Source organism: Armigeres subalbatus, chromosome 2 (assembly GCF_024139115.2).
Source record: "Armigeres subalbatus isolate Guangzhou_Male chromosome 2, GZ_Asu_2, whole genome shotgun sequence".
In the NCBI taxonomy this organism is placed as follows: Eukaryota; Metazoa; Arthropoda; class Insecta; order Diptera; family Culicidae; genus Armigeres; species Armigeres subalbatus.
The window spans coordinates 358,300,093-358,314,001 of NC_085140.1; the positions used below are offsets into that span (position 1 = coordinate 358,300,093).

Below are 13,909 nucleotides of genomic sequence, written 5' to 3' on the forward strand. Positions count from 1 at the left end.
GAGTTCACTCTTTGCGCAACTCTATATATAATAGACTCTCCTTGCGCCTAGTGAAAACCTAGGATAGGATGTGCCAATTAGTAATTATAAATCGTACTGATTTTCTGTTAAAATCGTACCGGTTGCTGATTGGGTGAAAATGATAATCGATTACTTCGATCGGCGGTATCGCATTTTTAAAAGAGCAGTTTGTTGTTAGCTTGGCAGTGTTGCTGGGTAATTAAATTCAAATTTATGGCAAAATTCATAAGCTTGTTTTTTGATTTTTTGATGATGTATGCATGATTCTCAAGGATTATGCTTATTTAAAACACTCGATTATAAGCATTATTAACCAACTTTTTACCCATTTCACTGTAAAACTAATCTAATTCCATGTAAAAACTTTTTTCTAATGGTACGTCATATCTTTTACTACAAATAATGGAAGAAATTACCGAGAAAACATTATTTTTTTACATGTATCATTAGGCGGATTTTGCCAAAAAAATATTCGGAAGCACTGGCCACCACCTCGTCGAAGCAATCGACTGAGGAAACAACAAGGCAGTCGCAATTCAATTGTCACATCCTATCCTAGGTGAAAACCAGCAATTTTTCCCCATAGGATTGCTGTGATCGAGATGGGTTTTTGAAAATTAACAAGTGATTTTTTTTTGCTCCTTAGGATTGCTACGATCGGGTTGGGTTTTTGAAAAGTAACAAGTGAAAAACTAGTTTACCATGACGGATTACGAGGTGAACCAGCCCAGGGCCGAAAACCTCTTTAATAAATATAATAATAATAATAACACCGGACTGTGGGAATCAGCTCACATAATCCTCTTGAAAATTTTCAGTAACGTGGTTTGGTAAGTCAAATCAGTCACAAAGCATAAAGTCTAATTAATTTTATTTATTTATTTATTATCAGGCTAAGGCCGGAGTGGCCTGTGCTGCACATAAAAGTCTTCTCCATTCACCTCGGTCCAAGGCTGCATTTCGCCAACCACAAATTTTTAAAATACTACCTATCTTAATAGACGGATTTCAACATTCTTATTTTATTTTATCCTTTTTTTTCAATCCTAGGTTTTTTGGCTGATTTTTGGTCTACTATAAAGTTGAGACTTATCATCAGATCCAATGCAAAAAATGATGTAAAAAATATTCATTGTTCTCGAGATTAGTATTTTGAATAATTGACAAGTGATTTCAAATATTTGATTTGGTTGATTTTCGTTGGTTTTAAATGTTAATATTTAGTTGACAATTACAGGAAAAAAGATCATCAATTGTGGAGTCAATTGACAATTCAAGAAAATAAATCTGTGTTTTATTCGTGTTACAGACCGAATTCGTTTACTTACATTGATTCTGATAGTTGGCACTCGGAGTTCCGGTCATTTTTTCCGTGGTTGTTTCTCGATGATAGTGACCTGCCGACCAGGATGTGGCTGCGGGTTTGGAGATTGATTCCTAAAAATTAAAATTCGACATGATTTCAAAGTTCCATATATAAGTTAATTCTGTAGTACTCACCCATAGGGTACTGCATAGATTGGATTGGCATTGGCCGCACTAAGTTCATCAAGCAAGCTGTCCACGGAGGGTCGCTTGATGGTGTCGTTGATGGCATATGGTGAAGGACTAGTCGTTCCATTGTTGGGTTGGTCTGCGAAATGGAGAAACCCGTTTATGAACTGTTTTTTTTTTATCCCAAAGATTCGTATGACATCACTTACGTTTTTCCACGATATTTCCATAACGGGCACTACTCAGATCTTGCAGTAGTGAGTCCAGTTCCGAAAGGTTACCCGAACCGGAGTTCTGGAGTCGTTGGGGTGTGTTGGATCGTGGCAATGAGTTCTGATGCGGTGTAGTGGATCTCGGAAGTGAGCCATTGTACCCATTGGCTGGTCGAGTTTCTGTGATAGTTTTAGTTGATGTCTGATATGTTTGCTGCAAGAAAAAACTTAATTAGTACATAAACCAAAATCATTCCTACAATTTTACATGATTCTTTGAATAGGAAGAAAGGTAAATTATGAATTAAAAAATAGACGATCCTATCCCTTCTCACGTTTTTTTAACGTGACCCACAACCATGAAGAAGAACACTACACCGAAATAGTGGATACATAACGCTTTGGGTAGAAATCGTGCTAATCTGTGTCGATGATGTTTTTGCAACACGGAAAAAGGCAATCGTTCACTAATCTTCTATCATCTAAAAAAGGAATTTCTGTCTGTCTGAACCTTATAGACACGGAAACTACTGAACCGATCGGCGTGAAAATTTGTATGCAGAGGTTTTTGGGTCCGGAGAAGGTTCATAAGAATGTTCGAGACCCCTGCCCACTTTGGAAAGAGGCCCTCATACAAATGAAAAGACATTTCTGCATAACTCGAGAAGTAATCAGCGAATAAATCAATTTTAGGCGAAACGAAATTCGTCGGGGCTGTTAGTATTCAAAATTACTTTTGTATCCCATCGTGTAATCATCATCGAAGAGCACGTTTTCCAGAGCTTCTTCGATCGTACCGTCGTCGGGGGTGACAATGGGTCAAATGGGGGTGAGAATGGGTCACTGTTTTAAGTACTTAGAATGCTTGTAGAACAGAACGAATGTATCTGAGGGCAAGAAGACTAAATTATAAGAGACCTTTTGAACAATTTTGCTATCCGACCTCCAGGCTGCTGGTGAGAGCGATGACCCATTCTCACCCCCAGACCTATTGTCACCGATGGCGGTACTCTAAGTATCAAATGATTGTCGTAATCTATTTAAATGGACCTGAGTAGCCACCGGAGCCGGAGGTCTCCCGGAAGATCCGGAACATTTGTTTGTCATCATAGAAAAGTTTTTTTCAAAACATTTGATAATCGTACTCTGGGTAACAAATGTTTGTCGTGATCCATTTTGATGGGCCTGATTGGTCTACCGGACGGTTTGCAACATCCGTAAAAGTGATCAAATTATGAAACTCATAAAACTCAAATATAAACTCAAATTATAAAAACTAAAAGTTTTTTAAGATTTTCTTTATCATGTTGTAATCCATATTGATGGACCTGAGTGGCCACCGGAGGTCCTCCGGAAAATCCGAAATATCCGCTAAAGTGGTCAATTCAGACCAAATGGAACTCATCATAGAAAATCGAGGGATTTTTAAACCTTATCATTTTCACATTCTGATTAACAAATGATTGTGGTGGCCCATTTTGATGGAAATGGGTAAACATCCGTAAAAAGGTCAACGCATGAATGTTATTACGAAGAAGGTATTTCGCTAAAGGTTCTTATCGCACTATTTTGCGTATCAAGAGGTTGTGATGACCGATTTTGATAGAATTGAGAGGAACATCCGTAAAATATTCAATTTATGAAACGCATCATAGAAGAGTGTAACTTTTTCTAAGCTGTTGATTACCGTACACTAAGTAAAAAATGATTGGATATTAGAGGTCCCTTGGAAAATCACAACATTCGTAAAAGTGATCAATGCATAATAGAAGTGTGCATTTTTTCCAAAACTTTTGTTGTACACTGTGCAAAAAATAATTTTCATCCTAAATGGCAACTATAGGTCCTACGGAAGATACAAAACATCAAAACATTCAAAACTTTTTGTTGTACTTTGAGCAAGAAATAATTGTCGTCATACATACTGGATGGACACTCGCAGAGGTGATCAATCTGTAAAACTAATTCTAGAAGAATGCGAATTTAAAAAAACGTTGAACTCTGAGCAACTAACGATTGTCGAGACCCTTTCTCAGAAAACTGACTGGCCAATGGAGCCTGCGAAACATCCGTAAAAGTGGCCGAGTCATGATTACTGTTACATATCCTCTTTTTTTGTTAAATATCTGATAACCCCTACACAACAAGACCACTTAAAGGTCACGTTTGCGGAAAAGCCATCAGAATCCGAGTAGCAACCTCCACCGCGGTTAGCATCTTTCAGATGCTTGATTTGTCCTATCTTCACATGTGCTTTACTGTTGTATATTCACAGTCAAGCGAGCCCATCTTGCTTATTATTCGAGAACATCACACTCTATGCCCCCAACAACGGGCTGCTGGTCGGATTTGTCTAGAGAGTAGGAGGTTTAGGGTTCGAGTCCATCCAAGACACGTGGATTCTTTTTCGCAAATTTTATATCAATTTGTCCATTTCGAAACATGTGCTGTGCATATGCACAGCCAAGAAATTTAATAAAAAAAAACGGTTTTTATACTGGCCGAGTTGCCGAATAACATGCAATTAATTCTTCATATCCTCGTTAACCCGAGTGATCAGCGAAGGTCCGGAACAATAATTAAAACGATTAATTCATAGAAAAATGAGTGCGTTCATAATTTTTATAAATTGACTATTATTACAGATGTTTTTGATCTTGCGGAGCGTCAATAGTACCCACTTAGGTCCGTGAGAATGGATTATAACAATCATTTGTTAATCAGACAATAAAAAGTACAATAAAACGCCCTTTTCTAGGATTAGTTCCATGAATTGAACACTTTTACTTACTTTATTCAGGTTACGATAATGAAAACCTTTTGAAAAAATGCACTCTTCTAGCATGAGTTTCATGAATTTGTTGGGATGTTCCGCTTGAGAACCTTTGGTGGCCAACCCATGAGAATAGGTCACTAATACTTGTTTCTCAGAGTACAATAATAAAAAGTTTTTGAAAAATGCGCTCTTTTACGAAGCATTTTATGAATTGACCAGTTTCACAAATGAGAATGTGTCAAGAACTTGATTTCTTAGAGTACGACAACAAAAAGTTTTGAAATAATGCACTTTGTATAATGTGTTTCATAATTTGTCCACTTTTACGAATGTTCCGGTTCCGACGCAGCGGAGAACAACGTCGGGTATATGGGTCGAAGTCGACGGAACGATTGGTTCGACGAAGAGTGCAGACAGATTCTGGAGGAGAAGGACGCAGCGCGGGCGGTCGCGCTGCAGCAAGGTACCCGGCAGAACGTGGAAAGTTATAGACGGAAGCGGAGACAGCAGACCCGCCTTTTTCAGGAGAAGAAACGCCGCCTGGAAGAAGCGGAGTGCGAGGAGATGGAACAGCTGTGCCGTTCTCAAGATACACGCAAGTTCTATCAGAAGCTCAACGCATCTCGCAAAGGCTTCGTGCCGCGAGCCGAAATGTGCCGGGATAAGGATGGGAGCATCTTGACGGACGAACGTTTGGTGATCGAAAGGTGGAAGCAGCACTACGAGGAACATCTGAATGGCGCTGAGAGTACAGGCAGTGTAGGTCAAGGCAGCGGAGGAGATGACTACGTCAGTTCAGCGGACGACGGAAGCCAACCAGCCCCCACCTTGAGGGAAGTTAAGGATGCCATTCAACAGCTAAAGACCAAGCTGGTAGCTGGCAGCTGGTAAGGATGCAGTTACCGGAGGAGTGGAAGGAAGGAGTTATATGCCCCATCTACAAGAAAGGCGACAAATTGGAGTATGAGAACTTTCGAGCGATCACCATCCTTAATGCCGCCTACAAAGTGATATCCCAGATCATCTTCCGTCGTCTGTCACCATTAGTGAACGAGTTTGTGGGAAGTTATCAAGCCGGCTTCGTTGACGGCCGCTCGACAACGGACCAGATCTTTACTGTACGGCAAATCCTTCAAAAATGCCGTAAATACCAGGTCCCAACGCACCATCTGTTCGTTGATTTCAAGGCGACATACGACAGTATAGACCGCGTATAGCTATGGAAAATTATGGACGAGAACAGCTTCCCTGGGAAGCTTACCAGACTGATCAAAGCAACGGTGGATGGTGTGCAAAACTGTGTGAAGATTTCGGGCGAACACTCCAGTTCGTTCGAATCGCGCCGGGGACTAAGACAAGGTTATGGACTTTCGTCCCTGTTGTTCAACATTGCGCTAGAAGGTGTCATGCGGAGAGCCGGGTGTAACAGCCGGTGTACGATTTTCAGCAGATCCAGTCAATTTATTGGCTTCGCAGATGACATGGACATTGTCGGCTGAACATTTGCAAAGGTGGCAGAACTATACATTCGCCTGAAACGTGAAGCAACAAAAATTGGACTGGTGGTGATTGTGTCAAAAACAAAATACATGCTGTGGGCGAAACCGTGCGCGACAGGGCCCGTCTGGGAAGAAGTGTTACGATAGACGGGGATACCTTCGAGGTGGTCGAGGAATTCGTCTACCTCGGATCCTTGCTAACGGCTGACAACAACGTTAGTTGTGAAATACGAAGGCGCATCATCTGTGGAAGTCGGGCCTACTACGGGCTCCAGAAAAAACTGCGGTCGAAAAAGATTCGCCACCGCACCAAATGTGTCATGTACAAGACGCTAATAAGACCGGTTGTCCTCTACGGACATGAAACATGGACGGTGTGTGGCGGCGAAGAATGAACCATGAGCTCGCCCAACTCTACGGCGAACCCAGTATCCAGAAGGTAGCTAAAGCCGGAAGGGTACGCTGGGCAGGACATGTTGCAAGAATGCCGGACAACAACCCTGCAAAGATGGTGTTCGCTTCCGATCCGGCAGGTACGAGACGGCGTGGAGCGCAGCGAGCGAGATGGGCAGACCAGGTGCAAAACGACTTGGCTAGCGTGGGGCGTATCCGAGGATGGAGAGATGCGACCTCGAACCGTGCATTGTGGCGTCAAATTGTTGATTCAGTGTTATCTGTTTAGATGTTAACTAAATAAATGAATGAACGAATGTTCCGGATCTACCGAAGGCCACTTAGTTCCATCAAAAAGGGTCTCGACAAGCTTTTGTTACTCAGAGTGGGACAATCAACAGGTTTGAAAAATCCGTGTTCTTCTATGATGCGTTTCATGAATTGATCATTGTTAGCATACTCCGCGTCTACCAGGGGACCTCCGGTGGTCACTCAGGTCTATCAAAATGGGTCACAACAATCATTTGATACTCAGAGTACCTGCGAAAATAAAAAAAATTGAAAAAAACCCGTGCTCTGCCATGATGAGTTTCATAAATTAAACTGTTTTACACATGTTCCGGATCTTCCGGAGGATCACCGGATCGTCGAATAAACAGGAAATGTGATGATCCATGGATTATTGAAATAACTGTTACACATTTTTTTAGTATTTCCAAAACTACCCTTCAAATCTCAAGAATAATCAGAATATTTAAATTGTCAAAAACACCGTGCAATCCATAAATTCAATTTGATTGAAAACAATTGTTTGGAAATAAGCTTTTTGGAGCGAATTGAAGTTTATTTTAGACCCGCGAATGTACTGTGTCACTGTTTTTGTTGTTATGACATTCCTAGAGGTCACTGAAAGCTGCTCAGCACCGAACATTTTTCGTTTCCAAAAGCTTGAAAAAAAAAACAATTTCAAAGCCCTATTCTATTCGGCCAAAAGTCCTATTCGGCCAAATGTTCTATTCGGCTAAATGACCAATTCGGTCAAATGACCTATTCGTCCAAATGTCCTATTCGGCTAAATGTCATATTCGGCTAAATGACCAATTCGGCCAAATGACCTATTCGGCCAAATGTGCTATTCGGCCAAATGTCCTATTCGGCCAAATGTCCTATTCGGCCAAATGTCCTATTCAGCCAAATGACCTATTCGGCCGGATGACCCTTTCGGCCATATGTCCTATTAGGTCAATTGTCCTATTCGGCCAAATGATCTATTCGGCCAAATGGCTTTCGGCAAAATGACTTTTTCGGCCAGATAGCTTCGGCCTTATGGTTTGTTTGGCCTTGTGACATTTGACCAAATGACTTTCGGCCAAACGACCCTCCCTCTTATGAACTAATACTAATACATGATCAAGGCTTGTAAAATTGTTCTATTATTTTATTTTATCTTATTTTATCTCGTTTCTGAGAGCGAGTGAATGGACAAAAATTGCCGTGTTTTCCATGGGTTTACCTTCACCCGCACTGATGAAACTATCAATGCACCATAAATCATAGTAAGCCAGCCATAGTAAGTCAGCCGACAAAATTTGACAGCTCTATCAGTTGAACTCTAACCGTGATGGCAAAAGCAGTGAATCAACTCCGTTCAGAAGAGTGCGCGTTCAAAGAACGGCACCCCGCCACGTCGAAAACGGACATCGTGCGGCACTTTGTGGACACCGGATACGCCGATTCCGATATCTACAACATCTTGGCACTATTAGACAACAATCGGAGCATCGAAAGAAAGCCCGGTTTCGGACGGCCGACGACTCTGAGCGACAAGAAGCTCCAAAAGAAGCTGAAGAGGAAGACCGAGGGAAAAGTCGCTTCATTGGTGCGTGCGCTAAGCCATCCTCCGATGGTGCAACAGTGAAAAAGTACCTGGCGAACATGAACATGAGAAATTTATCAAAAGCAATTATCTGTCTTCGCTTTTTTTTATCACCGTCCGAAAAAAAGGAAACTTTATACCTCCTAAATGTGAAACGATTGGTATGGCTGTCCCGTTTCTTCCTTTCGTGAAATCATAATTCATCGTTCATCATGTTATTCATTACTGAATAATCATATTGCCGGTGAGCTACGAATTAAAATTTTTCTCCTCATTTCAAGCCTGTGTAGTTTTCGAGCCACTACAGCCTGCACGGTGGGCCAGGCCGTTTTTAAACTTGTGTCATATTTATGAAATGCTGCAAAGGCTGCAAATATTAATGCTGACAAGAAAATGCTCGGAAACGCAACCAGCTGGTTGGATGCTTTTCAATACTGGCTGTGCTAAGACAAGACAAGAAGTACTGCATACGCTTTACCGCCGTATGATTAGTAGTGTATGACATATCTAAGATACTAATGATGTACAGAAATAAAAGCCGATTGATCGAAACGCGGATCAGTACTCTGCCCGTGATATGAGTAGAGCTCCTTCCGAAATAGATCTTCATATTTGCTAAAACGAAGAAAAGCAATAAAAGTCGCCAAATTTCTCTTGGCGCCATACCATCTGTTTATACACCTAAACAAACTTATTTCAAAGCCATATTTGTATTAACGTAGGAAGGTATATAGTGGAAGATGGTCAAAAATGCCCCCTTGAGCCTTTTCGATGGCTTAACCAATATGAACCAATATACCGAATGAGCTCAACGGCACCAGCAACACATTACAATTATCTACTGCTCAAAATAAAAATGTTTTTGACATTCGAAAGCATTTCAAATGTATTGTATTGTCTTTATCTTTGAGTACATAATATAGAATTGTAATAATAATAATCAGAGGCCCTCCTTAGCCGTGCGGTAAGACATGCGGCTACAAAGCAAAACCATGCTGAGGGTGGCTGGGTTCGATTCCCGGTGCCGGTCTAGACAATTTTCGGATTGGAAATTGTCTCGACTTCCCTGGGCATAAAAGTATCATCGTACTAGCCTCATGATATACGCATGCAAAAATGGTAACCTGGCTTAGAAACCTCTATCCCAGTGTGGGGATGTAATGCCAATAATAATAATAAGAAGAATAATAATAATCACTCATAAATGTAGTACAATATATTATACGAGTTTGTTTATTGAGTCGGGCCAACTATAAGTCTCGGGTACTTATTCAAAAGGACGTATGTGATTTTGTAAACAAAGATTCAAACGTCGATTTGTCCAATCTGATGACACTCCCACGCAAACCAACACCACCAACAGGTAGCCGAAGGCTTCCCCTACCTGTCTGTGGTGATGGTTTGCGTGAGATGCTATCGAACTGGACAAATTGATGTTTGAATCTTTATTTACAAAATCACATACGTCCTTTTGAATAAGTACCCGAGAAGTGTGTTTTGCACTACTTTCCCCTACTCGCGAAAGCTAGTGTAGCCTGCCTTTGCTCCTATAGACAGACAACCATCAAAACATTATGACGCTAGGACGTTTCAATCACGGTCATGCACGCATCTATTTTTTCGCCACGACGCGACACTATTGCGACACACGTGAGAACGGAAGTGTTGACCAATCTCCATCCCTTACGTCGCCAAATGTTTATGAATCAGCACGGATAGATTTTATAAATGAATCATCATGTAGCTACGTCACCTACTTGGCACATTAAGCTCTTCTTTCTTAAACATTTCTCTCGGTTCGAATCGACTCTACTTTATATCTGCTCTAAGCTAAGAGGACGGAGTTTCACCGTAATCGGACCATAAATGTGTCATTCATAGCTATTAGTAGCACATTGTGAGAATGAAGACAGAATGTAAGGTGTTTTGCAGAACAGAACTTTAAACAATGTCAATTTCACCTCGTTAAACGCATACGAAATGCCACGATGGTGAAAGAGCAGTGTTGGTATACGGTGAATTGTGATGGGAATGGACGATATAATTAGGGTGCGAGTGCGACGTCACAAAATGGTCCGTTTCGAAAATCTAAAAGCAGCAAAAAACATTTTCCCTTTTTTCCTATTGCTCACACAGTTAGTTCTTCATTTTTGATCGAATTTTACCGATTTAAGAAGAAGAGTTCAATATTCGTTCAGTGATGTTAGACGCGAGATATTAATGAGTACACACCGTGCAATTTTGTAACAAATAAACTTCTTATCAACATTTTTATGTTTCACAAACTAAATTACGTACTAAAACTATCAAATCAAACTCACAGGACTCGGCGTTTGTTTGTTTCGCACACCATTTAGACTGCCATAACCAGGAACCGACGAACCGCCACCACCAACGTGTTGATTATGTCCCGGCACAGTATTCTGTAGATCAGCGAGTAAAGCATCTGCAATTTAAAATAAAACAAAGAAAAAACATTATTAGTTACCGAACTAAACCACAATAACCTCAAATTCGCATATCAGTAACGTTTGACAATTGTTATCTTTGATATCATGAGACACACCAAACTAGTGACTTCGTATATCACGAGTCAACATTCGTCATTCATAATCACAACAACATGTGGAATTCCCCGAACAGTTTTACCTAAAAAATCTTGACAATTTTCCTGAACACTCTCGTAGGTTAACACCTCTGATGCTCTAGACATACTGAAAACACTCAAAACTTTGCAAACCTTAAGAATTGTGAAAACACTTGTACCTATGTAATAAAATATAATTGCAATGCACTAATCTCCGAATGGGACCGACGCGGATGTCGCTCGCAAAAAGACTAAATTAGGGCTCGCGCTTGCTCTCGCAGTTTTCCAGTCAATCGACGTTTGAAGGAAGTGTATATTCCGCTCCACAGGGAAGAAATAATCGTGAGTAAGTATCAATGTACGACTGGCAATATGGAAACATACGTTTGTAAAGCGGTAAACAAACCCCGTTTCTTTGGCGGGTAGTGCCACCGGGGGGTGGTCTCTTCCTCTGAAGGTTCAGCTCGACGTACTTCAAGCATGTATTGACGAAACTGCTGTATAACGATGAAACCCGTATCTCATTGCACCATTATCAGGAGGACAGTCTTGCTAACAAATACGCCATCGACCGTTTAGACGTGAGCAATAATTGATGACGAATGTGGCGGACAACGAGCACTCATAAGTCTGCGAGTTGGAATCGCATTTCTCTGCAGCCGGGTTTCAGCGAAGGATAAAGCATGCTGTACTTACGCGCACGCGACAGGTTCGAAATCGCCGTCGTAAATAGGTGTTTATGATTGCTTGCTGGTGGAATACTTTTAGTAGCAATTGGGAAATCGTGGCGATAGAATATTCCGAGCGCGAACAAATTTTCAAAGCCAAAATTCTGTCGATTCGCAACCACTAGTCATTATGTCAAGAATCTGATACGGCTTTTTGAACTGCTTTTGAAACTCTGGAATACTTTGGAATATTTACAATATTTGAACACTTTTGCAAAAGGACATCAATCTTACATTGTATCCACAATAAAAACGGAAAAACCCTAGAGCGCATGGAACCGAGAACATAAACACTTGTAAATATGCGATCAGAGGTTTTATGCCAACACTTCAAACTGATCGATCACCGTCGGCCGTACGCGCTTTTTTTTTTTTTTTTTTTTTTTTTTTTTTTTTAACTAATTTTATTTGCTAATTATCTAATACATGCATTTATCTCTTAGACTAGGTGTTCCGTGTTTTCTTAACACTATCATCCTTATTTGCTATGTTACGCTTTTAGATATTATTAATACATTTCAATTGCCTCTGGCAGTTAGAAATTTTTTCCTCTGGTTGAATTGAACCATGTAGGAATTACAATGTTTTCAACTTAAACTAAACTTAACCTAATTTATACTAAGGGTACAAGGAGCTAATCGTTGCAATAGAAACGATTTTTGTCTAAAATTAGAAATTATTTTGTTGGACATTTGTTGCAATGTCTCAATATTAGAAATTCTATGAAGTTCATTGCTACTATACCACGGAGGCAACTTCAGAATCATTTCAAAATTTTATTTTGAATCCTCTGAAGTGCCTTCTTTCTGGTATTGCAGCAACTAGTCCATATTGGCACAGCATACAACATGGCTGGTCTAAAAATTTGTTTGTAAATCAAAAGTTTGTTCTTAAGACAAAGTCTAGATTTTTTGTTCATAAGTGGATATAGACACTTTAATATATTTTTTACATTTAGCTAGAATGCCTTCAATGTGAGTTTCAAAAGTAAATTTTTGATCTAACAGAAGTCCAAAATATTTAGCTTCGCTAGACCAATTAATTGGAACCCCATTCATAGTGACAATATGTCTGCTAGAAGGTTTCAAATAAGAAGCTCTCGGCTTATTATAAGCTGAGTTTTGGAAGCATTCGGGGAAATTTTCCATTTTGCAAGTAAGTGGAGAAAATATCCAAACTTTTTGCAATCTACTACAAATGACACTAAGGCGACGCCCTGTGGCTGAGAGACCTGTGGGAACTGCAAACAAAGGTTTGTGACACCCGGGTGGTAAATCATGTAATTAAGAAGTAAAAATGTTATACAATATGGGCCCCAGTATGCTGCCTTTGGGAACACCAGCTCTAACAGGTAATCTATCAGATTTAGAATTCTGATAGTTTACCTGCAGTGAGCGATCTGATAAATAATTTTGGATCAGTTTAATAATGTACAGAGGAAAATTAAAATTCATCAATTTTACAATCAAACCTTCATGCCAAACACTATCAAATGCTTTCTCTATATCAAGAAGAGCAACTCCAGTCGAATATCCTTCAGATTTGTTGAGCCGAATTAAGTTCGTAACTCTTAATAACTGATGAGTGGTTGAATGCCCATGGCGAAAACCAAATTGCTCATCAGCAAAAATAGAATTGTCATTAATATGAACTATCATTCTATTTAAAATAATCTTTTCAAACAGTTTGCTTATTGAAGAAAGCAAACTGATTGGGCGATAACTAGAAGCCTCAGCTGGATTTTGTCTGGCTTTAAAATTGGAACAATTTTGGCGTTTTTTCATTTATCTGGGAAGTATGCCAAATGGAAATATGTGTTAAATAAATTAACCAAAAAAGATAAAGAGCTCTCAGGAAGTTGTATGGAAGTATGTAGAAAATACCATCATCACCCGGGGCTTTCATATTTTTAAATTTTCTAGTAATAGATCTCACTTCATGGAAATTAGTTCCCAACGAAGGGTCAAAAACATTATCTTGGTTGAGAATGTCTTCGAAGCTTCGTGTAACCTGATCCTCAATTGGACTAGTAAGACCTAAACCAAAAATTATGGGCACTCTCGAACTGCTGAGCAAGTGTTTGAGCCTTTTCGCCATTCGTTAATAAAATTTTATCTCCCTCTTTAAGCGCTGGAATTGGCTTTTAAGGTTTTTTAAGAATTTTCGTTAATTTGCAAAAGGATTTCGAACTGGGATCCAACTTCGAGACATTATTCTCAAAGTTGGTATTTCAAAATAGCGAAACGTTTTTTAATTTCATTTTGCAAATCTCGCCAAATAACTTTTAAAGTAGGATCGCGAGTTCTTTGGTATTGCCTTCGCC

At 39.9% G+C, this 13,909-nt stretch overlaps 1 protein-coding gene across 1 annotated transcript in view; it reads right to left on the reverse strand.

Annotated features, from left to right (window-relative positions):
- The window catches only part of LOC134212969 (paxillin), a 120,279-nt gene that overhangs the window by 45,389 nt on the left and 60,981 nt on the right, over positions 1 to 13,909 (reverse strand). The window contains 5 exon segments of the mRNA XM_062691373.1: positions 1,350 to 1,409; positions 1,412 to 1,458; positions 1,522 to 1,654; positions 1,725 to 1,941; positions 10,593 to 10,717. Coding sequence (XP_062547357.1) covers positions 1,350 to 1,409; positions 1,412 to 1,458; positions 1,522 to 1,654; positions 1,725 to 1,941; positions 10,593 to 10,717 — 582 coding nt within the window.